The sequence below is a fragment of the Ochotona curzoniae genome, unplaced genomic scaffold, assembly GCF_017591425.1.
Source record: "Ochotona curzoniae isolate NIBS_2020 unplaced genomic scaffold, NIBS_Ocur_1.0 contig_2723, whole genome shotgun sequence".
Classification (NCBI taxonomy): Eukaryota; Metazoa; Chordata; class Mammalia; order Lagomorpha; family Ochotonidae; genus Ochotona; species Ochotona curzoniae.
In genome coordinates this window covers 20,131,586-20,150,333 of record NW_024465573.1, presented here as the reverse complement: position 1 = coordinate 20,150,333, position 18,748 = coordinate 20,131,586, and the positions used below count along the sequence as shown (strand labels likewise).

Sequence of the window (18,748 nt, the reverse complement as noted above, 5' to 3'; positions counted from 1 at the left end):
GTTGGGGATCATATACTCGGGTCCCGGTCACCCCATGTGGGACACCCAGATTGCCCTCTGGGATCCCAGTTTCAGCCTGGCCAGGACCTGGCTGTTGCGCTCCTTTGCGGAATGAACCACCAGGTGAAAGATCTCAGGCTCTCTGCCTTTCAGATAAAGTGAAAAAACAAAACAACATGAAACCAGCAACAGTGTATTGAAGGGATGTTGAGTAGAAGAGGGAAGGCCATTGCAAGGAGAAGGCAAAGGCGGGAGCCCAAAGACAGGGCCTGGGGGTGGGAGGAGAGAGCTCAAAGTTTCTCTTCTCCCTCAAGGCAGGGTAGAAGGCACTTAAGTGATGGGGCCAGGGGTGAGGTAGGGCTGCTCTGAGCAAAGAATCCACAAGGGGCTAAAGAATATTATTTTATATGGAGCAGCCAGAGCAATTCCCTCTGAAAAGGTGACGTGAGCAGTAGTAACCTGAAGCATATTGCTCCATTTCCAATCCAGTGCCCTGCTGACTTGCCTAGGAAAGCAGCGGAGGATGGAACCTATACCCAAGGGCAAGACCCAGACTGAGCTGCCGGCTCCTGCTGTTGACATGGCTTAGCCCTGGCTGCTGTAGCCACGTGCACAGTGAACCAGTAGACAGAAGAGTCTTTTTCTGTCTCCCTCTTCTGTAACTCTGACTTTCAAACAAATAACTAAATAAAACAAGATTTTTTTGTTTGTATTTGAAAGGCAGATTTTTACAGAGATAAAACAAGACACAGAGAAAGATCTTCTATCCACTGGTTCACTTCCCAAGTGGCTGTAACAGTCGGAGCTGCGCTGACCCGGAGCCAAGAACCAGAAATCTCTACAGGGTCATCCACGCGGGTGCAGGGTCCCAAGGTTTGGGCCGTCCTCTCAGGGCACAAACAGGGAGCTGGATGGGAAGTGGAGCAGTTGGAGCACAAACTTACATGTAAGGTGAGGATTTAACCACTGGACCACTGCACTGGGCCCAACAAATAAATGTTAAAACAACAACAATAAGCCAAAAGAACAACCCAGCAGCTGTAAATGCTCAAAATATAGCACTTATTTGTTGTACACTTATTACTATCATTATTCTGCTGGAGACGATGGTGTGTTAGGACCATTGTGCATCACTCTCACTTGCCTGCCAGCGGGCACACATGCCTGTGAGTGTGGGTGATAGAAACAAACTGCTGTGCCTCCTACCTATCCCCCAGCTGCTGATGCCAGATTGGAACCAGGCAGATTGTGTGTATTTACACACTGCTAAAATCAGGAGATGCTACAAATCAGAGTTTATTTATTTTTTTTAGTGCCTGTCTAGACTTAAGGAAGTGATGGGAAAATATTTATGATGCAGATTAAGCATACAAGTGTGCCATGCTTGCAGCTGTTAAGTCTGCGAGTGGCACCAAAACATTGAGACAGGACTCTTCTCATACTCAAAAATGTATATCCTATTCAGCAAGGGTGCACCCCTGTCGCCAGTGAGGGAGGAGGGTGGGTACGTCGGGGTCTAAGTCTTTTTTGCTCCACCCTCATCTTATTTCTTAAGCTAAAGGAAGGTAGCACACATTTAAGTTGGGATTACACTCATTTATGAATTGGAACTCTGGGCTAATGCAAAACTTCAACATTAAATGAATCAAAGCATTTAATCTTAACTGGCTGTATATAGTCTCAATGTAGAGTATCATGTGCTCTATTACTTGTAATTTGCACAACTTTTATCAGTTAGGTTCATCTCACACACACACACACACACACACACACACACACACACACAGCTCCTTCCTCTGGTACCAGCTCACTGCTGCTTAATGCCTTTTGACCACTCCACGTCCATTATGGGTCATTTGTTCAGATTCTTCTCTCAGCTGTTGACACATCTACCACCTGGGCAATGCTGTTTGCTCTGGCCAGAAATGCGGGTGTTTAGTGAAGGTTCAGCCTAGAAGTGCCACAGGCTGCTTCTGCTTGTATCCCATTGGACGAAGCAAGTCACATGCCATGCCCACCTGTACGTGAGCAGACAAACATGATCTCGTCATCTTTCTGGAAGGGAGAAAAAAGACCTGAAATATTTCTACCCTGCACCAATAGTCACCAGAACCTTCTAGATGTTTATTGGTTTTCTGTAGAATGCCCCCTTCCCCCACCACACCTGCTCATAACTTAAAGATGGTAAGAGCAATGTTTTGTTCATTGCCAAGCACCTCAGGGATGCTCCATAAATGAGTTCCATGAATCTAACAGAGGAACCCAGTGAAAGAAGCTTAGGAATGCCTTCAAAGGGACCCACGGACAGGATCATTACTTCATGTGTTCTCCAGATACTGAGAACAATGTTTTCTCATCCCTCTCCCCTCTTCTTGCTGTATGTGGCTGGGAATTTGTGGCTATGGAAAGCTGTTGGGTGCATGCAGCTCTGTGCCATTGGAACAGGCTCTGCAGCCAGGATGGGAAAACCTGGACAGAATGGCAGCTCACACCCCAGACAGAGAAGGTTCTAGCTGGCTAAGGGTCAGGACCAGGGTGAGAAGCAAGAGGCCCTTGGAATGCAACGTGTTGGGGGTATCTCTCCCAGATTCCTGCAAGCATGGTGGCAGCCCTGAGAGGAGTGCTCTGGGAGGGCGGCCAGCAGCTTCTTCACCACTGTCCAGTGCCCTGAGATCCCCACAGGTCTCACTCTAGCCTTGGTCATGCAGCCAGGCCTCCTCCAGGAACTCCTAGTCCAAGCTCCAGTGGCCATGTCTTCCAGACACAGCCTGGTGGCAGGTTGGGGTAGGGAGTAAAGCACAGCTGTGGCTGTTGCTCTGTCTAACCATCAGCTCCAGTTACAGATCTGAAGGCTCCAGGAGAGGTATTCTTTCTAGAAGAAGCCTATGTACCTTTTCATTATTGAACTCTTTTAAAGATTTGCTTACTTATTTAAAAGAAAAGCCTGTGCTTGCATTTGCTGCCTCACCCCTAAACGGCTGCAACAGCCAGCAGGGCTGGGTTCTGATGAAGCCAGGAGGTAGAACTTCCACATGGGTGCAGGGGCCCAAGTACTTGGGCCATCATCTGCTGCCTTCCCAAGTGCATTAGCAGAGTGCTGTATTGGAAGCAGAGTAGCTAGGACTTGAGAGTTACTTGGATATGGGATGCTGGTGTCACAAGTAGAAACTTAGCCCACTAGGCTATCACATTGGCCCCACTGGGGGAGTCACTGGCTCAGGTGGTGATAATTGTGACAAGTGTGTTGGTGTCCTATTCGTGGGCAGGCAGCACCACACACTCCCATTTAGCGAAGAGCTACTATGTGCAAGAAAATATTCCATTAGGCCTTCCTACATTACTAGATCGCTTGGTATTTTGTTCCAGCCAAAAGAAGAAATTAAGTCCTCAAAAAATGAAGTCAATCTTCTGAGATCAACAGGAAATGGCAGCATCAATATGGATGAAATTTTCTGGATCTGATGTTTGGCCCTTCTAAACTACCTACCCATGGAAAAAAAGCTCCGGGTAATGTGAACTCAAAACACCAGAGTTTAATGGATCTTCCTAAGAAGGTTTAAAAATGAAATATACACATGCATGTTCCCAATCCATTCCCATAACATATTCTCCTTGAACTGAAATAAATTCCAGTTGGACCCATGCCAGCTTTTTTTTCTTTCAATTTTTATTGAACACAAGTATTTTGACAGAATGCAAAGTCAAAATTCTCAGTTAGTACTCAGTATTTACACCAGTGAGAATGGAAACAAAGGTGGTCTCGATGTTTCACTTGGTAAAAAGTTTTATAACAAGAGAGAAGGCCCCCGAAGTACAGAATGCTGGGTGGGGATGGTCATGGAGGGCTCTGGGAACCACCGTCCAGATGAGAACCTGGGGCGTGGAAGGCGCCGTACAAAAGTGTGAAAATAGAGTTCCACTTCAAAAGCTGCACTATATACACCACGGCCCTTCGGGACTGGGAGACCCTGCTTGTGGCACCGGAGTGCCCCTTCCGCAGAACTTGGCCATGCCGGTCTTTACGTGAATACATATGTATGGCACATACACATATAGACACCTTGACATTGGACACTCGTGGAGTGGATCCCTCCTTCAAAGAATTAAGAAAGGAAAAGCATCGGTTTTATCTCTTAACGGAAAAGATAGAACATCTTGAAAATAAAGTTAACTCCCTCTGTGAGTTTAGAGAAAGCATGGCTCTTAAAAAATAAAAAGAGAGAGAAGAGAAAGGAGAAGAAAAGAAAGCTCACGCATGCAGACACATCTATGTGTAATGGGAAAGAGGCAGACCAACGTACGGGCAGAGCCTTGGGTTCCAGTTGGTGGTGGAGCCAGGGTTCTGGGGCTGGGGTCAGCTGCCCTAGGCCAAGTTATCTAAGGGCTGACTCAACCTCTGTCTCTTTTGAACCATCAGACCTAAAACCAGTTTGCCTAACTGCAATGGCCTGGAGTGAAATGCACAGTCTACAAGAGGTACAGCATTATGAGCTTGACCTACTTGGTCAAAGCTATTACCATCAACAGACCAAGAACCAATTCCACTCAACAGCCTGGTGGCCGGCAGAGCCCACCTGTTTCACTGCTGGGCCCCACCCATGTCAGGTGCCCAGCCTCTCCAATCCGCTGTCTCGGCCTTTCCTTTGCCTATGGACAGGTGCATTTGAGCCACAGACCTGCACAGGCAGTAGAATCAAAGAGACCAAATCAGGACTGTGAATGCTAGGACCTCCATTTCCATCCCCAGGAGCTGAGAAAACGCAAAATAACCCCACACTGAGCAAAATGACAAGACCATTATTTTTCACAGTTTGAAATGATAAGCTAGCATTGTCACTGACCAGACTGCAGAAGTGTCAGAACACTGGGGGAGGCGGGGGGAGAGGGTGGTCCGGAGGATGGACACAGAGGCAGTCTTGCCACCCTAGGCTCTTGCTGATTTGTACCTTAGGGAAGGAATGCATGCCGGAGGACTGGTTTCTGTTTCCTTAGCTTCATCTTCATCACCATGTATTTCATTTTTTTGTGTGTGTAACGGCTTCAATTCCTTTCAAGAATTTTATTGTTTCCTGAATATTTTTCTGAACTATCTGCTATACCTTCCACAACCAAACTATGTTGAAGTTTTATTTCAATACTATGACAAAAACACGTTTCACACTAAAATAGTCACGCATCCACAGTGCACAAGCTTGCAGTTCTAAAGTAGAATGAGAAAAAAAAAAAGCAAAATTTCTATACAAAGGGCTGGCTTTTCCCTTCCCCCCCTCCCATTCCCCTTAAAGTTTCTGTATGTTTTCCCCCACTTGGTTTCCGATCCAGGAAAGTTGTGTTACGATTCCAGACAGTCGGTTGTTGTTGTTGTTTTCTGTTTGTTTCTACAAACGCTGCCTACGTGAACAGAAGGCGGGTGTTCCTTGACTTCCATAGGTTTCCAAAGCAAGACACTAATTCCCTGAAGCACACGTGCTCTTCCGCTCAAATCTAGATTCTGGGCTCAAAAGGAAATGGTATGTGTAGAGTTTATTTGGCGTTCTACAAAAAGGGGATGTTTGGAGGGGGCGGGGTAAAAACGTGTGTCACCAAGGCCAGCCCCAACTATACAATCTCCTCTGCTTCATTCAACAAAGCCTACGGAGTCCTTCGATTGCAAGGGAGCGAACACCTGGGGAGCAGATCTTTGATCACGGATGCGGGTGGGTGGCAGCTAAGCAGAAAGTGGTCTAACCCCCGAAGAAACACGGAAAGAATGGAAGAAGCAAAAAACCAAGAAAACCCTTCCAGAACCAAACGGGTTTCCACCTGAATTGGTACATCCGCACGTTGGGCAGAGCCACTGACAGTACTCACAGAGATGATGTCATGTCAATTTCTCTGGCAAAGCAAGCCTGAGGTGGGTAATCTTGCCTATCTCTAGGTGGAATCTCCCACTCAAAAAAAAAAGTTTAAAAAAGGCAGCTGGTTTGCAAACATAACCAAAGTCAAACATGTATCAACTTGTAAACACTGGAAAATAAAGTTGGCAGAAAGGAAGAGAGAGAGAGAGAGAATCAAAGAAAAGCCAAAATAGTGTGAATACTGCAAATTGAGATCTACCCCCAGAAGCTGTGATTTGGCATTCTTTCTACAAAACAAGACTCTGTGTGGAAACTGTATTCAGCTAGAAAGGGTGACACACTTTGCATACTGAACAAATACAAAGTGAACAGAAATGATAACTTATGGATGAGGTTTTACAGAGTTTGAACTCGACTGAAAGTATAAAAATAAACTGTGGACTTTGTTCATTCGGTTAGTCTGAGTGCCTGGGAGGGTTTCTCTGAAACAGGTCTATGCCAATTGGCTAACAGCAAGTGTGGTCTTCCTGAACCTAGACTTCCCGACTTCCCTTTTATTTTCTCTCTCTCTTTTTTTTTCGAGCTTCCTAGATTCTTAATTTGGGGTCCTTTTGTTTGAATTTTTTTTTTTTCAAATGGTTTCAGGGAACAGAGTGTCCTAGTTTGCCTGCGGGTTTAACCTTATTGTCTCATTTTCTTACAAGTGAGTGCGCAAGAAAGGGACACTTTCTATAAACCTACAAAAAGGAGATCCCATATTTATCTGTTTTAGTTTTCCTTAAAAGGCAGAAGACACTAGAGGAATGAGGTGTGTGTGTGTTTGTGTGTGCGTGCGTGTGTGTTTGTGTGTGTCTATGGGATGCAGGAAACGCTCCGGTGAAGCTGCTGTGCCACGTTAGGTTTTGCTCTCTGCTCCTGGCTCGTCACCCATCATGCTTTGCTCTCGTTCTCCTTTGTCTGTGTGGCGTCGTTGGGGACCGTCTTGACTTCGGCTGGGGCTGGCTTCGTTTCTGACTCCTGGCTCTCGGACTTGGCTTCCGCAGGGCCCTTCCTGCAGAGAATGGGGGAGAGAGCACCACTGAGATGGTGGCCTGCACACCTCCCCACCCCCTCCGCCTCCCTGCCTTGGTTCCACCAGGCTCCAGCTCAGCTCTCCAATCTCAGATGTGTATGGGGATTGCCTGACACTTTCCTGGGAATCCTGAGGCAATGCATTTGGACATACATAGGAGCACCCAGGTGACTTTTGCATGCAGTCTGTGTGCAGGGGCACCCAGAGAACGAATCTTTCCCTTTGCCGTGGGTGCGACTCTATTTCCACTCATGCAGCCCAGGTGGGCTGGCTACAACCGAGGCGCCTGGCTGTGGGAACAGAGTTCCCACTCAAGCCTGTGTCTCAGTACCAAGCCTTCATGGCTTGCATGGACAGATGTAAAGATGTTCTCCCACTGAGGCAACTTTCTGCAAGGCTCTGGGGAGGGGGCCAGCACGGGCCTGCTGGCCTTGGGGGAGCTGGGCAGGCTATTGGAGTCCTTCTCTTCTGGAGTTGGGGAGCTTCCTAATGAGGCTCTCTGGCAGCCATAGAAGCCTCGGTAAGACCCTAGTTCTGACCCTGTCTCTGTGAGACTCAGGCCTAAGCTGGCAATACCGCACTTTGGCATAGCAATGGGCAAACCCAATGGGCTAAGGATTTTGCCTTCACATTGCAGACCCAGTAGCCATGAGATACAGGGTTGGCCTGGGCCTTCCTGCCTCCCCAGGAAGGAAGGGTGGGCATCTCATTCAAAGGGTCCTGGTACTTCTGGACCCCTAGCCTGGGCCACAGGGGCTGCCTCTTTTTCTCCTGCACAAAGGTGCCTGGCTGACAGTGACTCGGCCTGGCACGGGTTAGCATCCCAACACTGACCCAGGGATGACAGAGAAGGGCACCTTGGCCTCTTTAGCTGCCTTCCCCAGCTATACTCATCAGCTGCCAGACTGCCAGGGCTCCCCAGGGAACCACAGAAGCCACTGCTAGGGTGATCAGGATGAAACGTAATTAACACGGCCTAATTAGTGAGAGCAGAAGCTGGTTGCTCTGCTCACTGGGGGCCTAGTTGCTGCCCCCCATCTCCCTACTTTCTCTCTCTGTCACAGGCCCAGGGCTGAGAGGGGCTCGAGAAGTCCTGGCTGGGGCTGAAAATGGCTGACCAGGAGGACACAGCACAGCACAAACGCACACTACCACAGGACACACCCCAACCAGAGCACACAGAGAGAGGTCGTACTCGGTCTTTGCTGGCGCTGGTGACCCAGAGCTGTCTGCAGTGGAAGGAGCAAGCGCAGGGGCTTGTCCACTGGCCCCAGTGGCGGGAGCAGGAGAGCCCAGGGCTGCAAAAACATCCTTTGCAAGGTCAATATCTGGGGTCTTGAAGTTCCCTTCGTCCATTTTTAAGTCCTCGCCCTGGGCAGGGTTTGTGGCGCTGACGGAGGCAGCCTCGCTCTTCAGGCTAGCGGAGGCTGTGGCTGCCTCAGGTGGGCTCTTCGCGGCGCCGGGCTGGGTGGGCTCCGGGTCCGGGCCTTTGGTGCTGGGAGCCTCCTGCTTGGCCTGCGAGGCTTCTGTAGCAGGGGCAGCTGCTGCCGCCAGGGGACTGGCTGTACCAGCAGAAGCTGGGGCTGGGGCTGATGCAGGGGCCGGTTTGCTGGCCGGAGTGACTTTGGAGGTGTCCCCCACGCCAGTAGGGGCACTGGGGCTGAGGACGGCCCCTTGGTTAGCCAGGACACTAGAGGACAAATTATTAGCTGCAGGGGCTGAGGTCGGGGTATCGCTCAGGTCAACGAGGGGGGCGACCTTGGGGGCCGAAACTGGGGGTGGAGTGGAAGCCGAGCCGCCGGGCCCCTTGGAAGGGGTGGCCTGGCCAGTGGGCACAGAGTTTGAGTCTGGCACGGCAGTGGCCGGCGGGGCAATGCTGGAGGTCAGGGTGGTGGTCTCACTGGTGGGGCTGTTCTGAGCAGTGGCAAAGGTTTCGGTGATAGTGTCAGAGTTAGTGGTGACGGTGGTGACAGAAGGCAGCATGTCCTCGACAGTGGCTGTGGTATCAGCAGGCAGCCTGTGGGGAGGACAGGAAGTAGAAGAGAATAGACAATGAGGCCGAGACGGACAGAGAAGCGGGGAGGAGGTTGTGGAGCCGAGGAGAGGGCTGTGGCAGAGGCGAGGTGGCCGGGGCATGCGGTGACGCAACAGGCACGGACACAGGCCCACAGAGAAACGAGGACGTTGAGAGGAGGCACGTGCCCAGGTGGGCAGAAGAGGACACAGGAGACGACAGAGAACATGGCGGTCTCAAAGGGCCCTGCCAGCCCTTTCTCCTGCCGCTGTCCCTCCAGCTTGCTGCACCAGGCTCCCTGACTCACACACCTGCTGGGGCCTCCTGAGCCCTACCCAGGGCTCTGCTCCAGGAGAGCCAGGCCTTGATTTCAGCTTGCACCTGCAATGGGTGCTGTAGGGCCTGGATCCAGCCACCCAGCAGGGCTCTGGCGGGGAGGGAGGATGGAGAGGGCAGTGACAGGTTTAGACAGGAATAAAGCAGATGACAAGAACCTCACTGGGCTCCCAGAAGCCAGGGCTTTCCCAGCCATGGATTCTGTGGTCCTGTGAGTTTCTGGTCCTTTCCAAATCACAGCAGCTTGGATGGCCAGATGGACATCACAGCTGTGGCTGCTCAGGGTCTCTAGGGGTGCCTCAGGCTTCCAGTAGCAGGAGGGTCGGGAGTTTTTTCTGCACCCTCGGTTTCCCTCACCCTTTTTGGCCGAAATCAGAAAAGCCCAGATATCCAAGGTGTCCTGTGTAGAATGTGCGAGTCCCAGAGCATGAATAAGGCTTGGGGACACAGTCTAGGGATCCCCATCAGTGCAAGAAGCCCTGGAGGAACACCCCAGGCAGCCACCCTCAATGGGACCAAGAGTGCCTTCTCTCTAAGGAGAGCCAGGGACAGGCAGCTCCTAGCCACGTGGGTCTTGCAAGCCCAGGCTCCAGGGTCCCAGCCCGCAGGGTGTGGCTTGGGACCAAGGGTGGCAGGCATGGAACGTGCTTGGGGCAGGGGGAGGCGATGGGTGTGGGGCTCTGCTGAGGAGGTGCCAGCCCCTTCCCGCCCACGTACTCGGGCTCCGTCAGCGGCGTGGTCTCGTTGGGCTCTGTGTGTTTGCCACCATCGTGGTTTGGGGTCCGCTCTTCTTCGGTTCGAACCTCCACAATGGGCTCCTTGGACTCGTCTTTCCTGCAGAGAGAGTTTTGCTGGTGCTGGTTATGTGCCAGGGCAAGCATGAGGCAGGGACCAGGGAGAACGGGGATGCCTCGGGGTTCCCAGTTCCTAGGCAAGATGGGCATCTGAGTCCCAGGTGTCCTCGCTAGCAGTGTGACCTACAGCATGTGACCGACTTATTGCTGCCTTGGGTTCCTCATCTGCAAAATAGAGCAAGTGGCAGCTGGTCCCCTCTGGGTGAGAGGCTTGTCAGCACAGTGTCTGGCACAGAGAAGCACCCTGATAAACACATGCATGTACACACAGGAGAGTGCTTCAACCCATTTGCCAAAAATGGAATCCAAAGGTAAGCTTATTTGGGGGCAAGAAAACCCCTCAAAGTTGTAACTATGAGGGGTCTTTCAAAAGCTCATGGAACATGCATATTCTGAAATAATTATGCGTGGATTTCAAAACTGTTTCCCACCAAAAATAAACTTACCATTGAATTCCATTTCTCCATGAACCTCATGTGGTCTCATTGTATGTATGCATTCCTAAAGCACCTGATGCGTCCGGTGCTAAGCAACTTATTTCCCCTTTCTGGCTGGCTCCAAGTCAAGCCCTACCTTTCCCCAGCCAGTCTTCTGAGACCATCACTAACTGGTTCAGGCTCTACTTCTCCCCAGGTGATGCTGGAGGGACGGTAATCTAGATTGTCAGCTCTGTAAGGTCAGGGATTTGGGGCTGTGCTGCATGCCAGAGCCTGAATTCATCTCTTATGGATGATGTGCATCAGAGCAAGGCGAGCATCCCGGACTCCACCCTGCACTGCAGCATCAGGGCAGCTTTAGCTCTGACCATTCCCCTTATTTTGAGGGATGCAGGGACAGATTTGCATGCATCAGATCTGAGGAGCAGGCTCAAGAATCTGCTTTGCAAATAGGTAACCTTTCCCTCCACTGAGTGGGGATAGTCACAGCTGTTCTGGGCTAGGGACTGGGATGGGGATGGGGTGTGCACTCACGAGAAGGCGGCTTTGCCCTCCTCCATGTCCTTGCCCTTGGCTCCGGGACCGGCTTTCCCACACAGGTTGACTGCGATGCACATGAGCAGGCCACACTTATTTAGGAAGTAGCAGGTGATATCCACGACCACCAGGAGCAGGACAAAGATGACAATGAGGATACCCACGATGGCACCGGTGCTCAGACCTGAGGTGGGGCTGCCGTTGGCTGAAGTTAAGAGACAGAGAGAGAGGACTGTTGGTTAACAAGTGGAGACACAAACGCCCTGGATCTACAGAGCAACAGCCCTTGTGAGAGGACAGGGTGGGACCCAGAGGACAAGCTGGGGTGCTCCTGTGCAGAGGGACACCTCCCCTGGGATCTTTCTATTTCCCCGTGTCAAGATGACAAGGTCTGTCTGCATTACAACGGAGGGGTGATAATCTCATGTCAGACTTAGAGACAGGGTCATGAACCTTCTCCAGCCCCACCCTCTGCGGGCCTCTCCTTGAGTGCTGTGAACAGGCTGAGCCTGGCATCTGGGGACATGGAGCGTCTCCAGCGCAGCAAGTGAATGGGCTGTGGCTCCAGTCAGCAGTCTGGGACAGGGTGGAGGAGGGTCCCAGTCCTTGCTTGGGACTCCTGGGGACAGAATCCACAGTGAGATGCCTAATCTGCTCTACTGCTTCCTCCCTTCCCCCCACCCCCACCGCCAGGAGCAGCTGCAGAGGACGTCAGCATCCTTCCTGGTGTAAACCCTCCTGCAGGGTACCCCAGGACAATGACTGCCGTCCACTTGACTCTGGACAAGTGGAGGCCTGCCCAGCCTAGAGGGTGAGTTAACCAGTCTGGGGATACTCACCATCTGGGAGTTCGGACTCGCTTGTCTCAGACTTCGGGGAAAACGCGCAAACTCACCAGAGACACACACTTGCAGACAGGCACTCACACATGCAGAGCAACCGTCCACACAGAGCAAACAGTCCACACCAGGGGGACCCTCTGCTCTCACACTGCAGCAGTACCCAGCACCTCGCTTCTGGGTGGGTGCACTTGTGACAGCCTTTGTGACTAATTCCTCTGGTGTTCAGCGACATTCTCCCCATCCCCACCTGGGGCCATGGGGCTATAGGTGCTGTTACAGAAGAACCAGGGTGCTGCCCCCACTAGGGCCCAGGAGTTCACAGAATGGTCAGGAGAGGCCGTGAAACTGTTTATCTCTCAGTGTGGCAGCAGGGACTCCAGACTGAACCATAGGTACTTGTGATTCATTTGTCAGGGTTGGGGCATGTCTGGACTGTGGGTCACATAAAGTCTATGGAATCATTTAGTCTGGCTCTGCCAAGGCAACTGATTGCAGGCACGACTCAGAATCCAATATGCCTATATAGCAGGGTGATTTTTTACACTTGATCTTAGCCAAAAGGCTGAGAAGCAATAGCAGGATAATTTTTTTTAAAGAGTTGATCATTTTGAATGGGCTGTGAATTGTTATCAATATCCAAGTGGCCCTTGACAGACAAAAGGTTACCTACCCTGGCAGATATGATAATGGAACTGACAGCCGCACGTCACCAATGAGACCTTGTCTGAAGTTTCCTTGTCTGAAGCTCTCAGGGCTACCTGACATCCCCCAGCTTGGTGCCCTGGAGTCAGGACCTGCAGCCAGTACTCCCCGGAGCTTAGCCCCACACAGTGCTGTGCTTTGCTGAACACAGGAGGATCTCTTACAGCCCATTCCCCCAAGCTCTAGGCACAGCTGGACCTGGGCAGGAGCCTCTCTGGCTCCCAAATATGTCACTCTTCTGTGCACCTGGACTATTTCTGTCTTCCCTCCTTGGCCTCTCTGGCTGGCCCCATCCAACCCTGTACTCAGCATCCCTGCCCATTCTCCTAGGAAGGCCTGAGAAGGGCAAAGTATGCTGCGTACTCTGTCTGAGCCCAGGCATCAGTGGAGCATTTTATTTTGGCTGCCCACTAATTCAGAAGTCACATGGGAATAAAGCCACCCATACCCTTCCCCATGTGTCTTGTATATTCTACCCAAAAAAGCAAAGGCAGAGAGGCTAGCCTTCCTGGCCACTGGGTCCCTAGGCCTGTTCCTCTTCCCAAGGAAAACACTGTAGTGCTGGGTTCCTTCTCCATCCATGATGTTGGGGGTAGCGCCTCTGCAGCCTCCTGTCTGAGGAGTGTGACCTGTTTTTTATTTTATTTTAAAAATTTTGGTGGTATGTGTGTGTGTGGGTGGGGGAAGAGCCAAGTCTATATTTTGCTTTTGACTCAGTGGCACTAAGTCTGCATTCTGAGGTTCATACGTGAATGTGAGATGGCAGGACTAACTAAAGAGGGAAAATAAACTGCTGAAAAGCTGCTGTCTGTGCACAAGAGGGCAGCAATCGGGGTGGCACGTTTGCTCTGAGCTCATCAGACCCAGTCTTGGGGGTCACACTGGTTCTGAAAACACTAGGGAGTTGAAAAAGACTCTGAACCATAGCGTAAACCCAGCATGGGGCAGTGGTCTCCTCTGTGACTTGCTAGCAAACCCAGTGTCTTTCTCCTGGCCTGTGGATGCCACAGATGCTGCTGAACTCTGAGCATCGTGACACCTGGCATGACCCCCAAGGGATCAACATGAGAACCACCTTTCCTGGGCTTTCCCTGCTGTGACCCATCATCCATGTCACGAGCTGTGCCTTCTTGCCCCCGGGAACTGGATGGACTGTGAATGAGCAGAGACCCTCCTCCTCCTCAAAAAAAAAAAAAAAAAAAAAAAAAAGGGAGGGGTACTGCTGGCCCCACCACTGAGTGCCATGAGTTTAGACTTCTGGAACAAGTGAAGGTCTTCTGAGCTCGTGGGAGAAGGCTTGTCACAGTACAGACGAGAGTATCAATGGCCCACCAACATTCATTCATTCCTCTTTGGTGCATGTTACAGAACTGTTGAATCCAGGAAAGCCAGAAGGCCAAAGGTTCTTTCCTGAATGCTGGCTAACATTCTGCAGAAGGAACAAGAAAACACCTTGTTTTCTGCCGTGGCCTGCCTGTGCTAGGCTCTCCAAGCTCACAGCTGTTTTGGCTTGGGAGAGGTTGGCCTTCAAGTGGGAACTGGCTGGCCCCACCTGTGTCTGCTTCCTTAGGCCTTCCAATGGGTTTATGAGTCTCATGTTTTATGGCTGTCCCAGTGGGCCAGAGTCACTGTGCAATGGAAGCCTGGTGTTTCCTGCACATTTGAGAATCCCTCATCTGACTGTCAGGTTTTCAGAACTGCCGAGAGGTTTACCCGTCAACCCTTTCTGTGTCTGCTTGCTTCTTTCTGTAATCAGCTAAACAGACAGCTGGTGTCAGGGACTTGCCGGAGGTGTCTAAGTGTGACCATAAACAGAATGCAGTTTCCTGAAACCTTCTCACCGATTTTCTCAATGGTGAAATCACTGTGTGCAGCCTCCGTTAGGGACACAAGACCTCGCTATACAGTCATGCAGCTGATGGCTGCAAATGTGTCCCTGTCCCCACGAGACAACCCTGTCCCCATGGGGATGACCCTGCCTTCCCCCTCCTGCTGGGACTCTCAGGGGGCTAAGGAAAGCTGGTTATTCCTCTGGAGGAAGAGCATGTATTTCCTTTGGCTACCACCAGGTCACAACTGTGAGGTCTCTCCAGGTGATCAGACAGCTGGGCACTGGTGAGAGAAAGTGAAGGGACATTGGGCACTTTGTTGGACACGCAATTACCAAATAAAATCCAAACACGTGGGCAAGTTCACATGAACTGTTATTTTCTTTAATAATGCAAAGGTGTAAACTTCATAAAGGCCTCCTGATTATCTACACAACAACGTTAGCATTCGTATTAGTAGAAAAACATGATCCAAACCTGCTGTATAAATAGCCCCAAAATGAGCACAGGAACCCCACGGTGTGTGGCATGTGGACAGCTCAGGGTGGGAGTTGTTTGGGGAAAGGTGGGAAGTACCCACTCCTGCAGGGGTCTTTGAGGGTCCCAGGTTTCCCTGGGAACTCAGGGTCCAGTGGGAACAGAGGCATGCTATGCTGTCCCCCAAGTGCTATCTTTCATTACAAGCCTTGGGCCTATCTGAATGGGCCCACTGCAATGACCCTGGTGACCTCCAGGTTCTACCAGCGCAGGTCTGCCTGGTCTCTGGATGTGCTAATGGGTTAGGGTCCAATGCAGGTTGCTCTTTAGGGCTGGATCAGTACAGGATCCCTTCAGAGACACTGACACTGTCTGTGCCCTGGGGGTGAGTCTGGGACCAGGGAGAGGCAGACCCCTAAGCTGGGCCCTATAGAGTGTAACCACATGGTGTCTGTGCAAGGCAACCACAACAGTTGGGAGGCCCATAGCGGGAGCCGCCTCTGCCTTCCCTGTAGCTCTCCCTCCCTGACCTGTGATTCGCACACCAAGGTCCGCGGATGCCAGCTTTCTCTCTCTGTGGCTCTGCCCTGTGTCTGCTTCTGCTGCCCTGGGGAGAAGTGAGGTCAGGGAATTTGGGGAAAGGGCTATGGCTGGGGCAAGAGACACTCGCCTGTTGCAGCTGTTGAGCTGCGTGCAGCCCCGGGGTGGTTACATGTGAGGCTCTGCCCTGAATGCTGGGCCCCAAGTGTATGCCAGCAAGGTGCCTTTGCCCATAGACCACAGCTAGGGCAGGATGTTCCATAAGGATTCCCAAATGAAAGGCCAGTCTTGGAACATTGAAAAACAACCACAAGGGGGAAAAATACATCAAGAACCCAAAAGAACAAAAAAAAAAAAAAATCAAACTTGTGTGGAGACACTCAGAGATGAGATGTGCAGCATGACATGTGACCACAATGGAGGGAGGGCACTTTTATTCAGTACAAAAGTCCCACCTGTGAGCACACCCATCCCCAGCAGGATCTAGTCCTGGGCTTTTGTGCGGGAACTTGCGAAACACACCTGCTTGCCTGAGTCTCCTACAGCAGGTGGAAGTACCTGGCTGCTCTGGGGAGTTTTAGAAGAGTTGCTGACTCAACTGCCCAACATTGTGGTTGGGACATTCAGGAGGTGCTGGCAGGCTGACATCCCATGTGCTGGCCCTCTGGGGCTGGGACATCTGGCTGGCCGGTACATTCCCTTCCACACACCTGAGCACCTACAGGGGGAGACAGGTCTCATGCCAGGCTCACAGGAAATGCTCCCAGTCTGCCTGGGGGACTGTCATATTCAGTGATCACACAGGTCACAGTTGGATCATGATTCCCCAAGACCCAGAAGCTCTGTGCTGATCTATGACATGTTGTCTGACTGGGAGACAAGCACCTCTCAAAAAATTGACATGTGCGGGGCACATCACAGCTTCACCCTATTTCCAGAATCAGTAGAAGGTGCTGGTTATGCTACTGGGACCAAAGCATCAAAGCTTTCTACTGCAGTGGCTGCAGGGGAACTGAATTTGTCTATTTGTCAGCCATGCGCTCAGTTGAACTGTGACCTGCCTCCCCCAACACGGGCACTTAAGTACTTAAAGGCAAGTCAATCCAAAACTTTCGATTGAAGGATGGTGGAGGAAGAACACAGAGTTAGCATGGGGTACGTGAACGGTTTTAACAGTTTGATGCAAGCTTCAGAAGGTACTTAGAATTTTTCCTCTGCTACATCTTCGGCATGAACAACAACAAAAAAAATGCAGCAAGCAGCAGATATGCAGGAAATTATCTGTAAACCTAGTAGGATGCTTTTTTTTGTCTTGTTTTTAAGAAAAATCATAGTTAAAGAAAGAGCTTTTCAATTTTTTACTGTCATGAAAAAGGGGGCAAACTCCTTACAAAGTAGCACAGAAGTTTCTATGAAAGGTGAAATATCTGGAGGTAAAGCTTTTTTTTTTTTTTTTTTTTTTTTAAACAATTGAAAACCTTCCTCTCCCACACAAAGGGCTTGCTCAGTGGCCAATGGCCGTGGTGGTCCTGACAGGGTTCATCTGAACGGGGTACTGATCACTTTCAGAATAATTGGGTTTTTAAGCAAATTGAACTATTGTGATCAAGTTCCTAACAGAGCAAAAAAAGAGTCACTGCAGAAAAAAGCAAGGAGACAAAAGTGTAGGAAGCAGAATTGCCTCCCAGGGTGGCTGGAGTCAAACAATGAGTTCCCAGAGATAATGTGGTTGTTTATAAACAAAGGTGGCAGTGGGAATGTCCCAGTGACGTCCAAGGTGACAAGTGTGACGACAGACAAAAGGGAGGGGAGGGGGAGAGAAGGAAAGAGGGAGTAGAGACAGAAACAGAGAAAAAAAAATAGATAAAAAGAAAAAAAAATAGGTCAAATATAGAAAACACAAGAATTCAAGGTTAATTCAACTTAGTCAATTAAACTGACACAGGTTAGGAAGGAGTTCAGTGCGGGCTCAATCCCATAGGCCAGTTCAGAAGCTTAGCAATGCCAGAAGCAGCACAGCAGGGTTAACGTTGGCGTTAGGGGGTCAGCGAGCAAATGAAATTAAAGTGAGAGAATGGGAGCCTCCACAGTCAAACGCGAGAGTTGGATTAGGAGGGGGTTACCTCTGACAATGAATGTGGTCTTTTAGCGCCTAGTGTTTTTGCCCTTGGTGGTGGAGATGCATTGGATGACCGTGCTAGGCACCGGTCAGCAGCCTGTGCACAGGACAGGTGCCAGCCTGCACAGAGATGCATCTGGCTTTCGTTCCCACTGCTGAAGTCCCCATCATCGGGCTGTTCCAGGGCCTAGGCCTATATCCCTCTCCTTTTGCCACCATCCCAACCACAGAATGCAACCACACATGTCCATCTGGCAACTCAGAGAGGTTTTATTCTTGGATCCCAACACAATGGCCAGAGAAGTCCAACCAAGCTCAGAGACACAATCGTTCTGAGACCTGAGTGTAGAGCCACAGACCCACGGTAGGCAAGGAGAGTGACAGCTCTCCCACTGTTCCAGTCCACCCCACCTGCTGCCTTCTCTAGCCTAAGTGGGCACCTGGGCAATTCCCATTCACTAGGCTGACTCCAGCTGCCAAGACTTGGAAGGACAAGGTCTCCCCAGAATTTCTGACTTGGGACAGTCAGACCCCACAAGCTGATGCAGTACACTTGAGCCACCTGCCTATCAGGTCTTAGCCCAGAGATCGACAGGGACTTGATTTCACTGCCTAGAGTCTACTTGGTCTCATAGTCTCTCACCTCCTATGTATTTCACAAAGATCTGGGCATTCACTCAGGACTGCTAATTTTAAGGAAGAACTGGACCAAAGAATATAAAGGAAGGCAGGGCAGAGGACATGCCCTGTAGCCACAACCCTTGTCTCACCTTCAACCCCAACCACGTAACCAGCACCTGGGAAAACATGCCCAACTCAGCATCCCTGTCTTAACAGTCTTCCTGACAATGAACACTTCGGATTCACAGTCTCAAACTCACCTGGCAACTCACTGGAGGCCCCACATGTCTATCTCTTTCTTTTCTCGTCCTCTCTGTTTCTCTCTCTCTCACACACACACATACATACAAAAACAGATTCTTATGGACAACCTAAGAACCATGCACTAATCTCTTGTTTGGGGGCTGCCATATTCTCCCACTTCTGCACTCACAGCCTTGCATTGTGGCTCATACCCTGTCTGGCCTGTTTCCTTCTGGGACAGATAATCATGAAAACTGAGCTGAGAGCTGGGGGAAACCACACACAGGG

General features: G+C 50.6%; 1 protein-coding gene across 6 annotated transcripts in view; it reads right to left on the bottom strand.

Annotated features, from left to right (window-relative positions):
* Window positions 1–6,417: 6,417 nt before the first annotated feature.
* Window positions 6,418–18,748, bottom strand: part of NCAM1 (neural cell adhesion molecule 1) — a 296,800-nt gene continuing 284,469 nt past the window's right edge. For 2 of the 6 annotated variants that reach the window (XM_040977262.1, XM_040977259.1), the window contains 3 exons: window positions 11,085–11,292; window positions 9,977–10,093; window positions 6,632–6,888 (listed from right to left, as the gene is read on the bottom strand). In XM_040977262.1, the coding sequence (XP_040833196.1) occupies window positions 6,768–6,888; window positions 9,977–10,093; window positions 11,085–11,292 (446 nt within the window). In that variant the 3' untranslated portion in view covers window positions 6,632–6,767. Of the gene's footprint in view, window positions 6,889–8,810; window positions 8,927–9,976; window positions 10,094–11,084; window positions 11,293–16,945; window positions 17,171–18,748 lie in introns of those variants that run through there. The other 4 variants (XM_040977258.1, XM_040977261.1, XM_040977260.1 and 1 more) reach the window with 4 other exon arrangements.